Source organism: Peromyscus leucopus, chromosome 11, assembly GCF_004664715.2.
Source record: "Peromyscus leucopus breed LL Stock chromosome 11, UCI_PerLeu_2.1, whole genome shotgun sequence".
Lineage (NCBI taxonomy): Eukaryota > Metazoa > Chordata > Mammalia > Rodentia > Cricetidae > Peromyscus > Peromyscus leucopus.
In genome coordinates this window covers 39,139,023-39,164,025 of record NC_051072.1, presented here as the reverse complement: position 1 = coordinate 39,164,025, position 25,003 = coordinate 39,139,023, and the positions used below count along the sequence as shown (strand labels likewise).

Sequence of the window (25,003 nt, the reverse complement as noted above, 5' to 3'; positions counted from 1 at the left end):
GGCAGAGAAGCACTACCTAGAAACAGTCCAAACGTCTCCTGCCATGAAAAACACCTCACACCAGAGCTGCTTTCCCTTACCCACCCTCATGGACCTTGTTATCCTCAACAGCCACTGTAGATCTCAATGCCTACATCCCATGATCTTTCCATTGGCCTGTAAAGACTATTTGGAAAGGTGGGGGGTGGGGGTGGGGGTGCTGAATTCAGCAGCTCCAAAAATATAGAAAGAAAACTGCAAAACTGACATGGAAGTTTCATTAAGTGTTCAAAGCATAACATTCTGTCGACTGCAATAATTGAAAGCGAGTAAATCATAAAAGTTTTATGATTTGCTTTTGAATAAGGACTTGTGGGATGATGACTTTTTCATCTTACAAATATCCTCAGAAAAGCCAGATGACTGAAAAGGAGCCAGGGCTGCCCATAGTTATATGTATCCAGTGGTTGCCACAGGATTTAAAAACAAAATTAAATAGTCCAGACTATTTTATTACAGCAGAAATAATGCATGACAGGAGAGAATGAGCCTATTTCAATCTATGGGGAACAATATGTATGGAGCTCACAGTGGTGTCCAAGCCTGAGCTCCTCCTCATTTGTAAATTGTGATTTAAAAAATGGCTTCTATTGTATGTCTTAAAAAATGACTGCACGTTGATAATAATTTGCAGTTACCCTAAGGTGATCCTTAAGAAAAAGGTTAATGAACCATTCTCTGAGAAGCCAGAGAGTCAATAAAGGAAGCAGTTTCTGTCCTGGAGGAATCCGGCTCACTACAGAAATGTCAGCTAAAAAGGAGGCTTGAATTCCACGGCTGGGTAGGAGGATGCTTTCATACACGCTCTCCATATGGAATAACACTCTGCCCTGAAAATAGCATTTGGCTTTATTTCTTCTTTTAGTTTTCCATGAAGAAACTTTGCCAAGTGCCATATTTGAGCTTCAGCTTTCCTGCAGACAGAGCAGAGAGAGCAGCTTCTTTAAGAAGCCAGCAGACACACCAGAGCAATTTGTCTGAAGATCGCAGTTCTGTGATGTTTGTGGGTTTTTAGAGTCCACTGAACACTTGGAATGAAAAGTCTGCCTTTCTGCCCAGAAGAGCACAGACTGATAGACAAGGTCAGGTTAAATAGTGTCTACATCGGCTTTCCCATCCTGTTTCCCAAAGCTATCTGCACAAATAAGCAAACATCTAAGCACACTGTAAATATGCTAGACTCGTGGACAATGCTTAGAAATAGAATGGAAAGTTCGTCATTTTAATGGAACAATCAACAGAAAACATCTTTTTAAAAAAGTTGTACTGAATAGCACATTCATTTATGTATGAACTGTCTGGTATGACAAAGCTTGGAAGTTTAGATTTCTGAGATAGAAATAATTTTTAATAATTTTAATATCAAACCCACCAAAGAAAACTAGGGCAGGGATCCTAACTTTATCTAGATACCATTTTTATCTAAGACTCACTTAATTTCACATTCAGTATTCCCAGATAGTACACTATATCTTGTACTACTTTGCTAATTATGAACTACCTTGGCTAAAATTAAGAACTACAAACTTAAAATTACTTTTCTGTTGAGATGCCACATACTGTGATATTTGGATATTCATCCTGAGGTCCAAGTTTTCCTCAGGTTGAACATGGCCTTGGCAACTGAGTCTAAGTTTCACCTTGAGCATGGCCTTTAACAATGTATAGAGACTTCAGCTGTCTGAGTGATTTGGTAGCAGAAATACTAGTGCCAAGCTCATTGATCAGTCATGGGGTAGATAAGAGACTGAACCCAGCCAGCATCTTGCCCTGATCCTGGTCAGCACAGGACAAGCAGGGTTCCTCTGTAGCCTTTGGCTGGCTTTCTCTAGAATGACAAGGCTCACATTCTGCCCTGGTTCTTCCATTCACCTCTTTGGGGAAGTACTGCATGTCTACCATGTTCTGTGGAAGTTGATAGAAACACAAGCATGCTATTCCAAGAACACTTACTTATTAGTGGCTCCAGGTAGGATTGGAGAACATGGACTGGGATGCAGGCTCTCCACCACAGAGACACAGACCTCATTCATAGGCGAATAGAGGACTGATGGGGACATATTCCCCCACACTCACTTAACCCCTTCTCTATCATCCTTCAAGGGAAGGACTTCATGAAAAAAGTATTCCTTTGAGTTGAGCTTCCAAAAGATCCCTCTTGCTATCTTGGATGAATGGCACATTGCAGAATGGCTTCCCCAGATTAAAGTTATCTCTTCTAAATACTCTGAAAGAAACTTTCCTTTCTTAAGAGTGACACTGTGATCAGGTACGTGACGTTCAGACCCTGCCCTACACTTTCCTATTGCTTTGAGTAGATGTTTTATCTCTCGTAAGGGTATTGTAGGGTCTCTATTTTGGTGGGCGCGCGCGCGCGCGCGCGCGCACACACGCACACACACACACACAACACACACACACACACACACACAGAGTGGCTGAAGCAACTTTTAGGAATAGAGGTTTTAGAAGCTTAATTCCAGCCATGAAACAAATGCTGCAAAAGGACAGAGGAAGGGAACTTGTAAAAGGCTTATCCTCCCCTGGTGACCAAGGGTTCGTTCTGTTGTTGAATAAACATGAGAACCAGACACTGTAGTAGTTACTCTGAATACAGAAGTCAATAAACAATCCTGGTTTTGGGGAACTCCCAGCATTCCTTGGGACAGATCCTGTTAACATCAGTTCCTTAGTTCCCAATGAATAGCGAGGTCAAATGAAGATAACTTAGTGATTCTGAAGTGGATAAGCACTCCCAAAGGAGTGTATCCCTGGTATCTGGGGGAGGAGAGTCTGGAGTTAATTCCTGAGGAAGAATAGAGGTAACAGCCAGAAGGCTAATCCTGCCAGAGCAGAGCAAACACACCTCTGAAAGGGGGGAGGGGGACCAGCTTGTGCATCAACCTGACCGAATCTCTAAGTGCGAGGTGGCTATTTTCCAGAAACATTCATTCAAAATTTATGTTGGGTGAGGCTGGATGATGGTAGCCACATAGTAGAACTTTTAGTTTCATACACAAAGGGGGATAAAAGTAACATTCTGAGAAATATTGCACTTTTTTTTTTCTTTTGTATTTTTCGAGATATGGTTTCTCTGCGTAACAGCCCTGGCTGTCCTGGGACTCACTCTCTAGACCAGGCTGGCCTCAAACTCACAGAGATCAGCCTGCCTCTGCCTCCCAAGTGCTAGGATTAAAGGCGGGTGCCACCACCATCCAGCCCCACATTTTTTTTAATTGGAAAATTTAATGTATTCTTTGTGTCTTTGAAAGAGAGCTTAATTTTGGAAATAAACTTTTGATGTAGAGGAGACAGGAAAACTATACATGATGGATTCTATAAAGGTATAGATACCTTTATATCAACTTATATCAACTAAGATAAAAACATAAGATAATGATTTTAATCCAAACACTAATACAAGTATTTGTGTGAAATAGTAGCGCATACTTTTAAGTTTTAAACCTGCTTTCCCCCAAATCGCATTGGTTCTTCTTTTCAAACATATTTTTAATACCAAGTACGATTCAACTGAGTATATGTCAAGCAGTGTGTTAAAGTGAGAGAAAGTTAGACAGTTCTTGAGATAAACAACCGATGATCGGAAGAGTTTGACATTAGACCCAGACAGCCTGACTCCGCGTCTTTTTTCTTACCTGATGCTACAGACTCTTTCTAATTGCTAAGCATTATCTCAAAGAGCAGATGCTGTTTGTCAGAGAAAACTTACTTGTAATGTGTGGCAAGGGATGAGCGGACCATACTCATGTGCCACTTCTCTTGACGAGAACAGGGAGATGTTACCAAAGAAAGGAATTACAGAGCTCTGAAGGAAGTTCTGTTTCTAAGGTTTTGTTCATTACTTATCACTTGAAGTGTTGCATTATCATTAAAACCCCTTTGGGCAGTTTTGGCAGGTTATTTTTCAAACCCTGTTTGAATAAAAACCATAAATTTTCTCACAGTGTTAGAAAGGAGGGGCCCCATTTGTAACAATAATCTATAACCTAAATACAAATATATATTTATATTATTCTGACATATATTCTACTTAATATGTGTTGTTTTTGCTTTATACTCTGGAATTGGCATCAGGAGTTACAAATCACTTGATTAAACATAGAAGACCTTGGGCTCAGAATGGGTGAAGTTACAATATGATTATCATGGTATACGCTGAAAATGCACATATTTAAACAATAGCAGAAAAGGCATGTGTGTGTGTTAAAATACTAAGTATTGGTCAAGACAAAGATGTTTCATCTTCAAAGTCAATCAAATAATCGGTAGAGGATTAGTGAAAACTGACTCTGAGATCCCATCCACTACTAGAACTTAGGTTTTATTATTCCACTCCTAATATTTATTAGTCAAATTTCTAGAAATAAAAAGAAGAGATGATAGTTGCCAGGGCCTAGGAGAAGAGGTATTAGAAAGCTATTATTTAATGGGCACAAATATTCACTTAGCAAAGCAACTTGTGGAGATGGATAGTGAAGATGGGCGACACAGTGGTGTAGATGTATATAACACCACTGAACAGTGTACATAGGAAAGTTAAACTGTAAATAGTAACAAAATTTACTACTAAGGAACTAGAAAGGTGGCCCAAGAATTAAGAGCACTTGCTATTCTTCATAGGGACCCATGTTCGGTTCCTAGCACCCACATCAGACAGCTCACAACCATCTGTAACTCCACCTCCAGTGCATCCAACACCTCTGCCCTCTACAGGTACCAGCACAAACCCACATGCAAATGCATTCACTCGTGCATAATTAAAAATAATAAAAAATAAAATCTTTCAAACATTTGCTGTTTAACTAAACTTGAGATCTCAATATAGCTGTATGATAAAGAAAAGTTTAACGTACTTAAGCCTCAGTAGACATAGTGATGACTTCCTTCTAAGATGAAGCTTATGTGGTTGTAACTTTTTACAGTAGAAAATAGGCTTTGCTTTCCTAGTTTTGCTCTAAAAAAATCAAAGTAATAACTAGTTAGTGGCCCCCAAAAACAAAACAACAAAAATGGACACTATGTCTTTGAGAAAGCTAGGAGATGTCTGTAATTCCTAGCCAGTGTTTTTTTTTTTTTTTTTTTTTTTTTTTTTGTGTGTGTGTGTGTGTGTGTGTGCACCCACGCACATGAGGAAATGGCCAATGACATAACCAAATAAAGGGGGAACACAATAAGGCTGAGCTACCCCCAATACTGCAAATGAACCTTGGAAGATGTTTGATTTAGAAAAATAGAGGATGTGTGGATGGATGTGTAATAGGCACTAGTCTGCAAACCCTCACCCTTTCTCAGCATGGTGAGTTAAATTACCTCTCATTTCAGGGAGGACAGATTCAAGGCTACTAGACCAAGGAAGCAATGTATCCTTGCAAAGAGAAGGAATAAATGATGTCCTCAAATGCATCACTGGTATCTCCAGAACCATCTCCTCCCACACAAGAAACATTTATAAGTAGGTATAGATCCTCCTCTAGAAAAATAGGACAACATCTAAAAGAAAAGTCTCACAAACAATAACACAGGAGGAGGCTGTGGCTATCAGTACATGTAGACCCACACACACACACACACACACACACACACACACACACCATGGAGAAAAGTTTTATGATAAGATATAACTAGCTCAATTTTTTCAACAAATTATTGGTTGGTTTTTGTGCATGAAACTAATTTTTGTCTCCTTTGAAGGGTTGTGATGAGTCTTTAAGAATATATACTACCACTGGGCGGTGGTGGTGTATGCCTTTAGTCCCAGCACTCAGGAGGCAGAGGCAAGTGGATCTTTGTGAATTCAAGGCCAGCCTGGACTACAGAGCTAGTTCCAGGACAGCCAAGGCTAAAAAGAGAAACCTTGTTGTCTCAAAAAACAAAAAAATAGGGGGAAAAAAGAATATATACTACCTAAAACCTAAACATATGGGAATATAACATGCTGAGCATTGAGGGGGAAATTAATATGTAACAGTGATAACTTTATAAAATGACAAATGTGGTGGCGCACGCCTTTAATCCCAGCACTTGGCAGGCAGAGGCAGGCGGATCTCCGTGAGTTCGAGGCCAGCCTGGGCTACAGATGAGTTCCAGGAAAGGCACAAAGCTACACAGGGAAACCCTGTCTCGAAAAAACAAACAAACAAACAAACAAACAAACAAACAAACAAATGACATTTTATGAAAGAAACAAGCAATCTAAAAGTAGCCTTCAAAATATAATATTCTGGGCTTCCTAGGAACTTGATAATTTAGGAATCTCTTGCAACTCAAAATTCCCCTCCACGAAAGGAAAATGACATGGTACTTCTCAATAACAAGGAAATGTTGCAAGAGTTCAAAGTGACTTGTTCATCAAGGTTCAGACGCAGTGTAAAATACCAGGAAACTGTAAAAACGGATATCCATGGTCATTTTTCCTCAAGAGTTGACTCGACGCATTTGTAGTTCAGAACTTAAGTACCTGAGACAGGCTTGAATATTTAGCTTGTAATACGGTTCTGCCACATCTGTGCTTGACAGTTTGGAAAGCGGTTGGTGTCTATTACAATCTGAAAGTAGAAGTATACTGGGAAGGGAGAAGACTAGGTGATAGGCTGGGTATTGTAAAGTTAAGATTATCTAAGAAAAAAATAGGTTGTGTGGTAAAAATCCCTCCTGAATGCCTCGTTTAGCTGGTGTCAGTTATTGTCTCATATTTAATTCATGTGATTGACAAATGTCACTTTCACCAACTACGCTTATTAATTAAATGATTAGAGAGCTAAATCATATCTGCAGATACATCCAGTATACTGCAATGCAGATTTCCCAGGAGAGTTGTTGCACTGCATTGTGGGTCCTAGTAGCTGTATTCAAGAGATATTAGTTAATTTAAAAATAATATTTTTCTGTGAATATTCAGTTGTATTTTGGAGAAAACATAAGCAGTATATCAAACCATTTTCAGAATAGTTATAAAATTACTTTCTAAATTTAGCTTGAATTCAAAAAATGAGTCAGTATCGATTCAAATATCAGTCATGATATAGGTAGATTGTTAATATGGAGGAAACTGGCAGTGTCCAAATGAATGAAATTTGAGGAACATCATATTACATGATTATTTCATTCAACAAAATATAGAGGGACCCATTAAGTATTCCCACCTGTAGTTATCCATCAAAGGGCAGTTTCAAGTAATTAGAAGGCAATCAATCTACCTAACACTATGCAACCAAGCAGATCAGAGAAGTGGAGACATGGTAGCTTCTCATCCACTGTGACTCCTTCACACTCTGTGGACAAAGGCATGAGCTTCACAAGGTCCAGTTCTCCACACCCAGACATCCTTACCAACCTGTCCATCATCACACATTGTATAAAACGGGGATGTTGTGTCCCCTTGATTTGGAGCAGACACTCAAATGTCTAAATAGTACTTCAGAATTTTTCATGAGGAAAAAAAAAATACCTAAAGATAGGAACAGGATTTAACAAAGAGAGCTAAGTGCCACTCTGTTTTATTTTAAAGCAGTCACTACCTTTAGTGTTAGTGGTGGAAGCCTAATTTTAAAAAACAAACAAATCTCTACAGGCTTAAATGTATCACTCCTCCTTTATATACATCCCCCTCCCCTAAGACAGAGTTTCTCTGTGTAGCTTTGGAGTCTGTCCTGGAACTCGCTCTGTAGACCAGGCTGGTTTCCAACTCAGAGATCCGCCTGGCTCTGCCTCCCTAATGCCGGGATTAAAGGCATGCACTACCACCACCCTCCCGGGCTATTACTCCTTTATAATGGAAGACTTGATGCGCCATTCCACAGAACTGCTTAGTTGCACGTGTTTTCGGATCCCTGGCTTAGTCCCTGTTTCTGGGTGGGTGGGGAGGGTATGCATGTGTCCCTGTGGGACTGGAACTCTGAGAAAGGTTGTTGGGCTCCAGGGTAAGTGTAGACACGTAAGTCACTCGTGCGTGCATGCTTCTTCTACAACATGTGTGACAAAGACGGTGTGGCAGTGAAGTCACTAATCTCACTGGGACAGTGTCCTCTCAGGGGAGCCAAGAACACGGGGGGCGGTTACCTCTGGAGAGCTTAACACAGGGCGCTCAGGCGCTGTGCGGTCTAGTCACTGTTATCTTTGTCAACGACAGCCAGAAAATGTTTGGTAAACCTTACGACAAGGAAAATGGTTTTACAAATGAGGAGTAACTGTTTAATTCTACTTGAGTGGGAGCTTCCCCTTTTCTTAACCACTTTTACATTCCCAAAATAAATAAGGTAAACCTTCCAGAAACACCCCTCTCCCCCAGCACACACACACACACACACACACACACACATGACCAGTGACTTCCCTAGCTTCTGTGGAATTTCTAGAAGTATGTGTTTAGGTAGGCTGCATGAACTACAGGAAAGTATGAGCAATACTCTGGACGTGGGGTCAGGAGTAAAAAGGCCCAAATGTCCTTGGACGGTACAGGAAAACTGAAAAAGGCTTATAGAGAGAAATATGTGGGGAGCCGTTTATCGACATTTCCTTTATGAAGCCTGAGAGTCTCCACAGAAGACAAAATCAAAATGCATGCTGAGGTGTGGCGGGCTTGTTACTGTAAGAGTGGCCCCAGTCTCCACCGGACTTTGTTCTTCCTACATCCATTTTCCAAGCTGTTTGGGTGGGTCACAACCACACTCCAACATCCTGTCTCCAAATGCTAAATAAATACCAAGTTCACGTCATACTAGGGAGGCAACGCACGGCGAATGTCATTGAAGATTCAGGATGCTTATTTTCACTTGATAATTCACCTTCAACATAATTGAAGTTGGCACACCCAGAGGAACATGTATCCTTTGTGTAAATGTTCAGAGGGATGGACAAGGCCAGGGAACGTTCACTCTGTCACCAGCTGGAGCATCTGGAACCAGCTTACAGTGTAGCTACCATGAAAGAAGAATATTCTTTTCTTAGTATTTTTAAATTTTAATTAAAATATAATTATAATATCCCCCTTCCCTTCTCTTTCTCCAACCCCTTCCAGGTTCCCCTTACTCCCTCTCAAATTCTTTTCCTTAGATTATTATTGTTACACATTTATAAACACAACTGTATGTAAACGCTACCTACTGATTCTATTCGGTGTGGCTTACTTCTCTGTATATGATCGCAGAGCTAACCACTTGCTATTATAGCACCAATTATTTCAGATGCCCACCTGTGGGGCAGGTATGGATCTTGAAAATAGTAAAAGTTGAGCATGATACAAAGCTTCATACCTTACTGAAGGACTGCTGAGAATCACCTGACCTAAGCCTGCATATACAAATCAATGACATTTCCATGTCCTTTTTTTTTTTTTTTTTTTTTTTTTTTTTACAAAAATTAGGTTTAGAAAACAGCAAGAGTACATGTAGCTACTTTTCCACCAAGATTATATTATATCCTTTTCAGTTTCAATACCCTAGCAGCACCTCATCCAAGGTAGCCTGCTCCCAGGATACTGTGCTGAATTTCCAAGGGACAGTTCACATCTCTACACTAACCTAAAGCGTGACTTTTTTTTTTTTTTTAAATGTGATGGAAATGAATTTCTGAGAGGTCCTCAAATCCCCTCAACTTCGGTCCTGGAGAAAAATTTCAGTTTTCCATGTTCCCATGTGGTGCTTCCTTTGGTTTTTGATAAAGGAGAAAACTTCAAAGGCGAGGGGTGTGTGCCACATAAAGGTGCTCAGGGAGGGAGGCTTGCCCTGAGTAACACAGGCAGCTGCTTTTCCAGCGGAGGACATGGCTTTGAAAGTCTCCGGAGCTCTGCTGTCTGCGTGGCTGCTTTGCCCTCCTGCTTTCGGGATTCAGAGTTCCGCCCCTTGGCTTTGTAAGTCAGCAATTGACCAGGCCTGGTTGGGCGCTTTTTTTTTTTTCCCTTTCTCACTTCCCTGCGATGTTTTGAACTGCCTTCTCACAGACGTCATTCAGCCCTTGAGGAATAGTTTCTGCCTGGTGAGACTGGATGAGAGTTCTCATTCACAAAGACTTGCAGCCGCGTCCACAGAGGACACAGCGGAAATTGGCTTGGCAGGTACCTCGACCCACCCAGCCCACCCAGCCGACCTAGCCCTCCCCTGCGAACCCCTTTTGCTCAGCGGAGGGAGAGCATTGTCCCCAGGCGGTTGGTCGCCCTGAAATGAAACTTCCTTGACAGCTCGCCCTCTGTGTGTCACCCGGCTGCCAGGCACTTTCTTTTTTCTACCTGAGTGAGTGCATGGGGGAAAACCTCTAAGTCCGTTGTCCTCGTTATGGAATTGCAAAAAGGAGATTAAGTGACCCGTTCCCTGGACTGGCTTCCCTTGTGACCCAGATGGAGAAGCAATTCAAAATCCAGTTCCTCTGTTGGCAAGGCAGGCAGAGAAGGAACTCCCTTCGGAAGAGCCCGGGGCTTGGGCATGAAAGAAGAAAGCCCGCCTGCTGCCTGCAACACTGAGCTGAGGCAGGAGACAGCCTCCCTGGCCGTAGAGAACCTTCAAAGCCTTCTTTGTGGAAAGCTAGCTGATGTGCATTGATCAGAAGACTTGAACATTTTCCTTCTCCATCTCCCTTCTTCAAAATGAGCATTATTATGAAGCCGAGATCCAGGTCCACAAGTTCCCTAAGGACTACGGAAGCAGTTTGGTAAAGTGTCGTGTCCGTCCCCCCCCACCTCCCTCCACCCCCATGCTTCCTTCTCCTTCTTCCCCTTCAAGTCTGACATAGTAATTGCTGATGAGGTGTGATGTGAAAGCTTTGAGGAAGAACCTATTTAATTGGCAGCTCTCTTATTCTTTATTTCTCTTCTTAACCTGTCTGTTCTATACCAAGAGGTGTGTGTGTGTGTGTGTGTGTGTGTGTGTGTGTGTGTGTGTGTGTTGTTTAACTCCTTATGGACCATAGCAATTTATCAAATAGTAACTTTTAAGGGAGAGAAGAAACTGGTGGTTTTTAAAATGAAAGCTTGCCACTTCTCACCGTCTGACTTAGTGGTGGGTTCTCTCAGCCTTTTTTGAGTCCTGCCAAGTTTGCCTTGGGTGCCAGGCCAGCAAGGGTTAGGAATTAATGATGCTTGAGATCTTTCATGACTTATAGAAAAGCACCTGGACCATAAAACCATGTGGCTAAACCCATATCAAATTCTTTACCATTCAATCATCTTATCTTTATTCTTTTTTATTAATAGGCTTAGAGTAACATAAAAGTTTTACTTTAATGAAATGTAAGCCCATTTCAATTCAGTCCAATGTGCATTCTGCTGTTTTTCTCTAATCCTAATTTGACAGGCTCTACACAGATGATGCTCAAAGAAATCTTCCCAATAAAGGTAGTTTTGTGACTAGAAGAGCTATTTATAGAATTCTTTATGGCGACACCAGAGGAAAATATTATGGATTGTTTACACTAACCATTGTAAATGAACGATTCCGGCTTCACTTCTTTGATGTAGAAACAGTCACACTTAAATAAGTGAAATAAAAGCAAAATTTAAGGCGGGGTCAGGCAGCCCGCGAAGTCTGGGGTGTATTATGTAAGCAAACAAACTCACATCTAAATATGAACTGTTTGCATAGGAGAGCTGGCTTTTGTTTATGTGGGTGGCCAATTGTCCCCTGCCATGATGCTAGTGCTTGCCTGTAGACTGGAAACCAGAATGCCCCCCCCCCTCAGTATTGTATTTCTGTCAATTTTAATAAATTCCAGAAAAAAAAAGAATTTTACTTTTGTAATGTTTCTCATCCCTTGTCAAAGAACACATTCCATAACTTTATGAGTTGATTGAACAGTTTTTAACTGGAGACATACTTGCAAGGTCCTTTTTTGGCAACCCCCCCCCAACAAAATAATTACTGGGAAATGCATAAAATCCTTTTATAAATTTATTTAGCTAGTGTGAATCACTGACATAAGCTGCCAAATGCAAGTGGGTTTCACACATGTCTGATTTATATCCAAAATAAGTGGGGGGAAGAAAGATCTCAGTTAAACAAATAGCATTGAGACTTATTTTTAGCTCCAGGGCTCAGTTGACAATAATTTATTTATTTCAATTGGCAGTAGTTTCTAGCACAGACAACCTTTGTGTCTCAGTGAGTGTCACAGACGTTTGGACCATAGCTATTCCATTAGGTTAAGTTGTATGAGATAAATCAACACATAGCACCACGATTCAAAACATACATTAAAATACTGACTTGTTAATGAATCTGTCCTTCCGTTTGGCTTTTAAAAATCTGCATCATGTTGCTGCCGAAGTGATTTTTGTATAATGACTAAATGTTACGCTAATGCTACTGATCCCTAGATATAACTGTGTACTGCAGAAACATCTCTAGTTAAGCTTACATCCAACTGAAGGATAATGGTTAACTGTTTGGATATATCATTGTATACTTCAAATAATTTGGACTGCGAGTGTTATAGGCTATAAACATAATTCTACCATTCTACACACACACACACACACACACACACACACACACGCACACTCACACACTCACTCACACACACACATGTACACATACTCGTGCTCCAGTACCTAAAATTTGACACCTCTCTCTATACCTCTCCACCAGCCTTGTTGAGCTTAGCTGAACATGTTGGTATTCTAGCTCCTCAGCCATCTTGTCCTTTTACAATTGAGTTTTCATGAAAGAAACCTGTTAATTTACCTTTTATCCTTTTTCCATTCCAATTATTATTGTTGTTGTTGTTCTTTTGGAAGATCATCTATTTATTTCTCCATCTTGCTTTGGTTATGTAAACCTATTTTCTGTTTCATTGGCCCACTTTCTGCAAATCATCTGCCTACCTTCTCCATGAATGTCCAAAACCCAAACACTATCCTTAGAGGGTTTTAAACCTATCTTAAGCAAGTATCCAGTGCTTCAGACAACTTCCTGTTGGTCTTTTCCTATCTGCTGCTCTCCATATGTCCTGTAACAGGCCATCTACTCTTACCTGCCTTAATCAGACCTATGGTGCAGTCACGTGATTGCATAATAAATTCACAATATTTCACACTCTCCTTCTTATGCTATTTACTGAAAAGGTCAATCTTTGTTATAATTAAAACTTCATAAATTTAAAAAAAACATGAAATTATTCTGTTTGTATTCTTGTAATATATGTAATTTATGTCTAGTAAGAACCAGTGCTCTTAACTAGTGAACCATCTCTCCAGCCACCAAACGTGGCATTTCACTTCCATAAATATTTGAACTTTACATGTCTCAAATGTTGATTTACTTCATAGCTACCTAGCAAACTATGATTTAATTCCTTGAAACTGTTATAGTAGTTATCATTTATGTTCCAGGAATATTTATTAGTTTAATTAAGGTGTGTGATTCAGTTTAAGTAAAAGAACCAAACTATTTTTATGTTTGAATAATAAGGACTGCTTATTCATTCAATTACTGTTTATTGAGTACTCACCACACACCATGTTCCAGCAGGAAATGACTATGGCACAGATTCTCAAACGTTTCTTTAACACTTTTATAGCATGAGTTGAGAAAACTTTGATATATGTACTTTGTTGTTCTCATAAATCTAATAAAAATAGTAAGTTTATTGGTCGGGCTTTATTTGCATTTCCTGTTGTTTCAGTATTAACATTCAGTCTTCAAATTCTATGTAATAAAATATAACATTTCCTTTTTTAATATTTATTTATTCTTATGTGCATTCATGTTTTGTGCAGCACAACATGAATTTATGTCTGTGTGATGGTGCCAGGTCCCTTGAAACTGGAGTTACGGACAGGACAGTTGTGAGCTGTCATGTGGGTATTGGGAATTGAACCCAGATCCTCTGCAAGAGCAACCAGTGCTCTTAACCACTGAGCCATCTCTCCAGTCACCAAACATAGCATTTCACTTCCATAAATATTTGAACTTTGCATGTCTCAAATGTTGATTTACTTCATAGCTGCCTAGCAAACTACGATTTCATTCCTCGAAACTGTTATAGTACTTATCATTTATAAGCATATTCCAGTAATATTTATTAATTTAATTAAGATGTGTGATTCAGTTTAAGTAAAAGAACCAAACTATTAATTAGCCTTCAAAAATATGAGTAGCCTTTTGTAAACAAAACCACCTTTGTTCTTTTCCCTCAGAACCCTCAGTGTCCAGTCGTCACTGATTATAATTAAGATCATTGGGTAATCTAGAGGAAGAGCTGCAGTCCTTAAACATGACTTCAGCTTTTGTGAAATAAATTTTGAGCTGATTATTGAACATATAAAATTCTATACACAGGGCGTAAGAGCCTGAATGCTGTATTCCAACATTTTGGTAGTGGTTATTTTATAGAGTAAAAGTGATAGGAATGGAAGTCGGGAGATTGCAGGCTTTTCGCTGTAATTCTGTCATGCACGGTCTCATTTTCATGGGGAAAATATCACTCATGAAACTTTCATTAACAATGTGATTCTGTATTCAAACAAACTAAACTATACACACACACACACACACACACACACACACACACCACCAGTTTCCCCAGGATCCAAAATTGGTAAGCATCCCAATAAAGAACTGATAAAATTTTCTGAACCATGTCACAGCTCAGACCAATAAATGGTTGCACTTTGGTTTTTTATTAGCTCTCTTCTCCAAAGGTCATAAAATTTCAGGCGGGTTGAACACTGTCATTTTGGCTTTAAGGCCACAGTAAAAAAGCATTTGCTTAGATATGCATGACTAGTTTTATAATTGAGTATTTTAAAAGAAAAGAGATGTAACATCTCCCACTAATATGTTGATGGAAAAATTATGTATAACCCCCTAGCTCATCCTCATTCCCTCTTGTTTCAATTTCACTCACATATTGTACATAGTTGCAAATACTATTACTGTCCTCTGCTTAATAATTTAACAGATAACGGGGGTTCTATTTCTTTAATACTACTACTTCTAGCTTCTATTTTATGGAGGGCCTTTAATGAATGAGAACACTGGAGAAATTAACATATAAAACATTATAAGCCATTGAAAGGAGGGAGTTGGTCTATCTGGAGTCTACAGATGAGAATGATTTGGGCAAGGCCCCCGTAACTAGCAGTTGCCCTAGAAGAACCCAGATGTGTCCATTTGAAAGATAATGTTCTCTTCAAGTCAGTAGGTTGCTTCTTTCTACTGTCTGTATAATTAGCATTTTTAGTGACTACAAAATTGGCCATCTGGTGAGTACAGCTAAAAGTACCACAAGCTGTAGAAGTTTTCTTCTTAAAAGTATGGTAGCTGATGTGTTCGAGGCTGAGTGTTATAAACTGAAAGATTTTTGTAGTTACATCATTTAGGTTGTTATATTCTCTGTGGCTATGTATAAGGTCGCCTGGGTCTTACCCAGGGGAATACTGAGCCTAAGATCATCCTTCTGGTTGTATTAGAAAGTTTAATTCTGTTCTGGGCAAGCTCGGGGGGGCGGGGGGCGGGGGGAGGACAATGTCTGAGACAGTGGGAAGTTTCACACTGTTAAATGTTGGCTTTCAGAGGTATATTATCTCCCCGTTTGGATCTTGTATTTTAGAAACTCTGTGAATGGGATAATAGACGGAATTTGCACACTTACTATAATTCCAACCTACAAATGATTTGCTTGAGTGACAGCTGTCGAAGTGTTTTGCTGTTTTGGCCATGTGGTGCATGTGTTTAATCCAATTACTTCTATTAATAGAGTGTCTGTATTGGAGCAGGCCTAGAGATGTACTGCTTTTAGAAGTGATTGGGACGCCTTGAATGTTGTTTAAAACGTAACAAGAGAGCATGAAACACATTGCAGATGCGTTTGCCTTTTTAATGTCATAAATTGAGAGATTTTTTCTGAAAATAAACCTTTTTCCCATTCTGCTTCTAACATGCACTACATGTTAGAAACCATTTGGTCCCTTTGTAACTTGGTCCATTCACCTACCAAATGAAAGGGGTGGGTAAGCCAGCCAGCAGCTTTCAGACATGTACTTTCAGTACAATGTCCTTTACACATGAAATGTGACTTGACTAAGCAAATGTGTGTATTTGAAAGGAAAAATATGTTTATATGTGTGTGCGTTAGATGTATAGCTACATATTTTAAAAGCATCATATGGATGATGCATATAAGTAAAAGCACTCACAAGAGAGAAAACGAAAGGGTGTGGATTTGGGCGGGTGAGGAAGTGGGGAGGAGCTTGGAGGAGCTGAGGGAGGGGAATTGTAATCAGAATATGTTATATGAAAAAAAGATATTTTCAATTAAAAAAGAAATTGTTCCATTAAAAACAACAACAACAAACTGGACAATAAGTCTGTGTCTTTGCTCCCTTCTAAACCCTCACCTATCTTGGAGCACTTTTTCTTTTAGAATTTCATATGTGAGTGCAATTTTCATCACATTCCTTCTATTCCCCCCCCCCCCACTCCCCCACTCCCCCACCCCTCCACACATATATCCTCCCTCAAGTTCATGTCAGGTGGTTCATCCAAGAACTGACTTGCTCTCAGCAGCCACGCTGCCTGTAGTTTAGGGCATGCCCCTCGATGAAGAGTCCAGCACGTCTGAAGAGTCCTGGGGTCCCACAGAATGTTGTTTGGACCCACTAAGCTAAGAACTCTGAACTCCATTACAGTTATTGTCTCTGCAACACTGCCTTAACCCTAGAAAGTCATTTGATTTGTATGTTCTGGGCCCTGTGAACTGGGATGAACTCACTCTGCCTTGCAAGACCTTAGAGTCATAGACACATCTCACAAGAAACCACAGAAGAGTTAGTTAGAGATGCAATATTTAAGACCTGTGTTATTTCATCTCTGTTTGGCAAGTTTACTTTAGACTTGTCGGGAGATGAGACTATCATTGCTCATTAGAACTGTGTGTGACTGACAGGATCAGGAACTGATCCTGGTGATTGGTAAGGAAGTGCTGAATTAGAATGTTTCTGAAGAAGGTGCATCTTCAGTCTGGCTATTGCAACTGAGCTTGGCCACACTCCCTACCTTACTCTACAAATCAAGTTCCTAGTAAACAGCACCTCGTGCAGTTCTTTCCTCAAGCACCTGCATTCATGAAACAGCTCTTGTCATGTGTGTAGTATCACTTAGGCCCAACTGGAACTCTTTTCTTCCCTATTGAGCTGTGGGTATGATGTTTTGGACCCTATGACTAAAAATTGCCTTTATCAGAACTGAAGGAATAGCTTGCTTGTTAGTCCCTCTGGCAGTCCCTCCAATCATAGCATGGGATTTATTGCAACAGCAGGTGTTGGGGCATGAATATAATCATGAAATTAGGATGGTTACTCCTGGGCCCAACTGGTGCTTATAAGATTAAGCAAAAGAGGACAAGGCTGCAAATGAAGGTCTGTGTGGAGTTTTCACTTACCTCTTAGAAAGTTGCCTGAGAGACATGCATAGATCTTCTGGATGATAGTAATGTTGAACACACAGAGATCATGAAGTCTGCAAAATACAAGAACAATAGTGCCCTGGAGATGCTCAAATGAGCTAGAAAGGAAGACAGTCGCAAAGAAAATACAAAGAGGTACATGCCTGTGACTCAGAATTCAGGAGACTGAGGCAGGAGGATAGGACATTTTAAAGTCAGTCTGGACTACATAGGAAGACCTTGTCCAAGAAGGGGGGAAAAGCAGGGAGAGCAGGGAAAGAGGGAGAGAGGGGAGAAAGAGGAAAGAAAAGTTCATATTACATAGGCAATACATAGGGGATGAAGATGATACTTTAGTCAGTTGTTCTATTTCTTTTCTTGTAAGATGGCTCATCAGTTAAGGATGTTAGCTGCCAAGCCTGATGACCCGAGTTCAGTCCCAGTACCCACAGGTTGAAGACAGAACCAATTGTTCTCTGACCTCTGTACACATGCTATGGCAGTCACAAGCATATACATCCTAAATAAGCAAATGTAAAGGAAAGAAAAAAAAACAACTGTCTCTCTAGGGATAAGGGACTAGAGGAAGGGCTGAGGCACCTTGTGGCCACGAAGACCGAGATCTAGGATGAGGTACTGTTCAATGTAACTGTCGAGATAACTAACGGAGACTGTACCTGAGATATGCTTCTGCTGCCCAAGTACCTGTCTGTGTAGTCAGGTATAGCATAAACTAGGAAGAACTTCAAAAGAATGGTGATTGGGGAGAACTAAAGGACTTGTGGGGACAGTTTCTTAACACAACAGGGGAGACATAAATTCCAAGTAACTGATAATTGACTCCCAGCTTCCCTAGTGATTGGCCTTCTACTCTTCTATCCTGTTTAATCACACGACTGACAGATAAGCCGCCATATGCATACATTCAGTAAAAGCCCTCCTGTTTCTCTATCACACTTGAAAGAATACAAGAAGGTAGAAGATAGTTAGAACACACACACACACACACACACACACACACACACACACACACACACACATACTCCTGATGTTTTGGGTTGTTTGGTTGGCTAGTTAGTCTGTTGACTTTTCTCTTCTTAGATAAGATTGCACTATGTAACTTAGGCTGTCCTTGAATTGTTATATGGCTCAGAGTGGCCTCAAATTCACATCCTTTTTCCTCATTCTTCTGAGTGCTGGGATGAGAGGGCTGACCGACACTCCCACTCTTGTCCCCATGTTTTCAACCCACAGGACCAGCAGGCTTTGTTTATACCGAATACTACTACTCTCCCTGCTTAAATGTTAACCTGTAGTTATCAGCAGGTAGAAAGACCGATAAGGAGGGTCTCTTCTCTGGCATTTGAAAGTTGATGTTCCTCGCCTCTTCTCATTCTGTATTTTAAAATATTCCTTCTGAATTGTAAATGACATCCGTGTGATTCACTAAATGTCTCATTAGATATAATTTCTGTATATGATTGTTTTCATACTTCCTAGATAAGACTGCCCCCATTGTACCCAATTTTTCCTCGAGTTTCAAATACATTTGAGGTGAGTCATTCAACCCTGCGTAATTAATTGATGCGAATCATTCATGTATATGTGGAATCCAGAAGACTAAAATTCCAAATATCCATGATATCACCCCACTACAACATGGCACAGAACTTACTCTTTGTATCAAGGAGTTTACAGAATGCCATTTTACTTAGAATAAGTCACTGTAAAATATGTCATGTTGCAGCCAGTGGCATTCTAACATCTCATAAGCCTCTGTAATATTTTCTCTGCTGCTGCGACTTTGTTCCAGAACAGCAGGGACCTGACCTATGGCTGCATCACCAGCCAGCTTTGGACCATGGTTCCCAAGTCTACTATAGCCGTTGCATGGGGACCAAGGAAGGTTGATAGCCACAGTGTCCTGAGCATCTGCTACTTGTCCGACTTTAAACTCGGTGCCGTCACACTGGAGCTGTGCCGGGTAAAACTGGAGCTGCAGAGCTAATAAAAATCACACAGCTGCAGGAAAACCCTGCTCGGTCTAACGTTAAACCTTCCCCGTGGTTTCTGCTGTGGCCCTGGCTGGCCTGTTTTCCCTCAAGATCTACACTTGATCTATATCTGATGTTCCTTGGTGGTATTAAGAAAAAGTGCTCAGCAAACTGCTGCTTAGTCTCCCCTTCTGCCTTTTATGGAAGTTCAAGTGTCTCCTGTTAGCATGTGCATCTGAGAACGTGTTTCCTTTTTCTGCTTATTTGACAGTCTTTTCTCCCAAGTTTTACACCCAGTCCTTCCACCAGGGACCCTAGAGAGGCGTAAGAAATAGAACACGGGCTTTGACACAGCGCCATCCCTTAGAGAGCTGGCCAGTTCCTCCCGACTCACTCCACTCATTGACCCTCCCACTCTGGCCAGACTATAAATTGCACTGTTTTCTTCCTCTCTGGCATGGGACCAGTTTGGAGAACCATAAACTCTTTTAAATAAATGGGACCACAGAGCATAACCTATAATCTATTTCTCCCCACCCCTAGCCCCAGCTAGCCGCTGGCAGCGTTTTGTTAGTCTTTAACATTTCTGGTCAAGTGAGATCAAGAAAAGCTGTTAGAACCAATAGCACCGCTGAAATAGTAAATGGGTTTGTCAGAGAAAAAAAAATTGAAACTCTAAAATGTGTTTTGAAATGAAATAGGGATCTGGAAACTAGTCGACTTCAGGACAATGTATGAAGCTGAATTTTACTATTATTTGTCATTGACTTTAATGTAATCTAAGACTTACACTTAGAGCTGTGAAATTGACCTGTGCCATACTTCAAGCATAACTTCTTTTTAAATTACATTTCTCCTCTCTCTCTCTCTCTCTCTCTCTCTCTCTCTCTCTCTCTCTCTCTCTCTCTCTCTCTCTCATGTGTATGTGAGTGTGCAAAAGCACATGCCACATCACATGTGTGGAAGTTAGAGGACAACTCATAGGCATTGAATCTTACCTTCCATCATGTAGATCCTAATGATTGAACTCAGGTCACCTTGGCAGCAAGTACCTTCATCTGCTGAACCAACATACTTGTTCTCATAGCTTCCTAAAACTGGGAGTTGTAGAGACCAAGGCCTCAGCAATCCTCTCAAAGGAATGAGATATCATTTCACCCTAATATAGGAACTGAACTCTGATCATTAAATTTTTGCAAGTTATAACAGCTAAGCAATTCATGTCTTGAAATTCTAAATTTATTTCTCTCCTAATATATCTTCTAATTTTTTGTTTATTTATTGTTTTTAGTTTGAGATAGGGCTTCACTATGTAGCTCTAGCTGGCCTGGAACTCACTATATAGATCTGGCATGAAGGGAACTCCCAAAGATCGATCTTTGTCTGCCTCCTGAATGTGTGCCAACAATCATAGATACTTTTGTTTGTTTGTTTATTTGTTTTGTTTTTGTTTTTTTCAAGACAGAGTTTCTCCATGTAGCAGCCTTGGCTATCCTGGAACTCTCTCTGTAGACAAGGCTGGCCTTGAACTCATAGAGATCCTCCTGTCCCTGCCTCCCGAGAGTGATGGGATTAAAGGCGTACAACACCACCACCCCACCAGTCCTAGATTCTTAACATACTCTTGTCAGAAGCAAATGTGGCCACTTGTCTTGACTGAGTGCTTATTGTGTGCCTGCAATCTTCGGTATTTGTAAGAATAACCCCATGAAGTCCTCCTGGAAAATCTGATGACACGTCTTCATTTTACTCCTTATGTTACAGAAGAGGAAGCCAAGGGCAACTAAGGTCACTCAGCCGAACTTGGGTGGCATACAAAAGAATTCCCGGCATCGTATGCTTTTCTAAAACACTAAGTGAGCTACTTTAAGGTTACTTTTTAATTATTTTAAACAGTTTCCTCCACTTATATAAAAAATTTTAGTCAGTTTCCCCTTCTAGTCCCTTCTCTCCTCCACCTTCCTCTCTCACAGAAGCTTTCTTCTAAGCAAGTCCCCTCCTACTTTCACACCTTCTGGGTGTGTGATGCCCCGAGTCCAGAATTCCTTGCCTGAGTGTGTCAGGGAAGCTATTTACTGGCACAAGGGCAGCTTACCCATCACTGAAGAAAATGATACCCTTTCCTTCAACATATGCTTTTTAAGATTCTACAACATTGCCTTTTAACAATGATCTCTCTGTTAGCACATTAAATAAGCCATGCCTACAGTGTTCAACATGGGGCTGGCTTCTTATACGTGCCCAGGAAATGATATAGTAGGCACTTTCCAAACTTATGAATTGATGTGACTTGTTGAATGAACTAGAGCTCTACCTTTGAAAACTGGTTTAGTCCACTAAGGCTCCTTTTCCCTGAGACATTCTTTTTGGACACATCTCACAAGGAAGAACTTCTGCAGAGAAAGCAAATTTGGATAAGTCATATTCAACAATGGGATTCCAGGAAGACACTCCTGTGTGAGGTGAGGCCAATGAGGCTAAGATGGCATTAAAAATGGTCAATTAGAAGTCCAAGTGCCTATGTCTTAGCTACAAACTGGCTAGAGTCCTCTGGGAGGGAAGCCCTACGTAAGTGTTCAAACTGGCAGAAATGTCTCAGGGTCTGGGCATTGTCCCTTGTGTGTCCATGAAAGAATTTGCTGTTGGGGCTGTGTGATGGCTGAGTTCTTCAGTAATGGCACTGCCAGGATACCGTAGCTTGTCTAAACATGCTTCTAAAATGCATTCTGGGTTGTGTAGTTTGCAGCTCTGTGAATCAGTTATTCACACAGATTTTTTCATTCATAAATTGCTAGGCACAGATCCACATCTTACAGGCCATTCAAAGATCATCATCATTCACAGATCTATAGCTGAGTCTCCCTACCAGATCACAGTCTGGGCAGGATTCCTCTTTAGTTTACCCTTTCATTCAAGCTTCTTTCTCTGTCTCTTTGAAAAACACAAGGGGCAAAATATATGAGATCTACTTAGGTCTGTCTCTAAAGTCCAGGGTGTCACTTCAGTATGAGGTCTGCAGCTATCAAGACTCAAGATGGCAAAAAGGCAGTAAGTACTAAGAACAGGAAATTGATATCATACAGTCTCTAATGTCTACTTATTATGAATAATTACTAAAAGTGTAAAACCATTGCTATGTCATGATTAACAAGTGGGGTTAGGAATTCTAATTGAGGGCTGAGTTGACTACCTCCAGAGAAAAAGGAATCACAGGTGATACCCTATTGTTTAAAACCACGATGGCTGGCTTTGATCATGCCTGGGTAGCTTGTCATAATTAGTGATAGTTGTTTGGAATGATGTACTGAGAGCTGCAGTGAGCTCTGAGAACAAGTGTTGGTCATTACTTGGTAATATCTGCCTATGGAAAGGGTGTTGTTTGGCTACTTGTCATTTAAATGGTCCTGACTTGTACAAACTCTTAAATTTGCATGCAGATAAAGCTGCTCTGATGAAAACATCTCAAACATCATATACATGTGGTTTGTGTGACAGTGTTTTGATTAGCTCTCTCCTATTCTAGATGTATATTAAAAATGTGTAAAATCTTTTTGGACATTGTAAAACAAAAAGGGAAATGTAATTCTTATTAACAAAGCCCCATCTGTAATCCCATCTCTGGCTAAAAGGAGTCTTAATAGGAACTAGAAATCCACTATTGTATACTCCTTACTATAGGTGACACTCATTGTGATGTCAAAAATCATAAGTGTTGATTCCCTGCATATTGTAAATGGAGGTGGAACATTTTGTCCTGCCTGTTTCCAAATACCCGGCAGTCACTTCCCAAATGACCACACAGAGGTTTATATTAATTAGAAATGTTTGCCCGATGTCTCAGGCTTATTACTACTTGCTCTTACATTTAAATTAACCCATTTCTATGAATCTATGCATCACCATGTGGCCCGTGGCTTATTGGTTCTTTGTCATCTTGATTCTTGGGTGTCTGACTTGTGTCTCCTCCACTCTACCCTTCTTTTTTCCCCTCCTTAGTTTGGTTTTTCCACCTAACTTTATCCTGCCTCACCATAGAACAAACAGCTTTATGATTAACCAAGGAGAGCAACACACATTCACAGAGTACAAAAGGATTATCCCACCGAAGCATATGGATTGTATAGAAAAGGAATAATGCAATGTGCATTACTATGTTTGCCTACCCCAGCCCCTTGCAGAATGATATTTTCCATTCTAGAAGCTATATGTCTAAGTAAAATCCTCAACACTGTGTGTTGCATGAGTAATGCTTTCCATCATCCAGCAAGTAAAGATGAATTATACCCACAGAAACGATAGAAGGGATTACACAGGTCCATGACCCACTTGGCATAGCCAACCACCCCATGCATCCAGGAGTGCTGATTGCGTACAGTTGAGAGACCCCCTTATTCAGGTTCACTTCATCTTCACTGAGCATCTAGGAAGCCCATCATAGCTGTCATACCCAGGCAGATTCCAAAGCTTCAACAGAGATCAGCTTATCCCAGAGCTCTCACAAGCCCTGACCTCTGACCTCCCAAGTCAGGGAGCAATTTAAAGTTAACATTCCTGCGTATGTTCTGAACTTTTCCCATTACGAAGTCAGCTCTTAACCTTCCCATAGTTAAGACTCTAATATTTTGGAATGCTGAAAAATTAAGGCTTAGTCCTTAATTACAGGGGAAGTGATTTATTCTACCACCATACCCAAACTATTTCAAGCTACTTGACCTTTTATTGTGCGTAGTCCTATAGCTTTCAAAACTAAGGTCCTTAAAGAAAGTTTCTTTCCTATGGACTTATCGTTTGCAAAAGTAAAAGTTCATTTCACACCGCTTCAATTAGCAATGTTTTCAAAGCCAGTTTCGCCTACAGGCACTCTTACTCAGCAGCTGTCGGAGAGACAGTACATAGCCCTAAAATGTTGTGCAGTGGCTTTGTGAAACATTTCCATGGGGTCCAAGAGTTCTGATTTTACCAGCTGTTATCCCTGGCTTTTGTTTTACTTTCACGGGAGACAGTCCTTAGAATCTAAAAGTGTTCTCATCACTTTCAGAGATTCGTCAGTGTAGAGTGATTTAGAAACCTCAGTACTTGAATTCAGGCTTGGTAATATGCAATAAATCTGATATAGTTGAGCTATTCTGATCAAAATAATTTCTGTGGGTTGGACACAGATTTTTTTTTGGGGGGGGTGATGGTGGTGGGACACAAGGCAGCTATGCTCCTTTACTAAGTGATATTTTCATTCTAAATAAATGGTTTCCTCAGTAGCCTCCGAGTACAGAAGTCTGTGCCTGCCAAGTTAAATATTTAAAGTGTTTTATCTAAACAAGTTTAGAGTTGATAGGCTCATTTGTATTTATTTTACAGTGAATTCAGCTTTAGTTCTTTTTAATATAGACTATAGAAAGTAGGAGATTTTAATGTATGTATAGAGAGCAGGCATACATTTTCTTTTCTGCTAGAAAGAAATAAATTTTGAATAAAAAATAAAGTATAGAATGAATACTTGAAATAATTGGTCAATATTTGTCCCTACAGATAATCCCAAGGGCACATTTAATTGTGTGTGTGTGTGTGTGTGAGTGAGAGAG

General features: G+C 40.3%; 1 protein-coding gene across 6 annotated transcripts in view; it reads left to right on the top strand.

Annotated features, from left to right (window-relative positions):
• The window catches only part of Pde4d (phosphodiesterase 4D), a 912,160-nt gene that overhangs the window by 635,369 nt on the left and 251,788 nt on the right, over window positions 1-25,003 (top strand). Inside the window, exon 1 of one of the 6 annotated variants that reach the window (XM_028885072.2) lies at window positions 9,438-10,701. The exons of the other annotated variants lie outside the window; for them this stretch is intronic. Coding sequence (XP_028740905.1) covers window positions 10,637-10,701 — 65 coding nt within the window. The 5' untranslated portion in view covers window positions 9,438-10,636. Of the gene's footprint in view, window positions 1-9,437; window positions 10,702-25,003 lie in introns of those variants that run through there. 6 annotated transcript variants of the gene reach the window in all.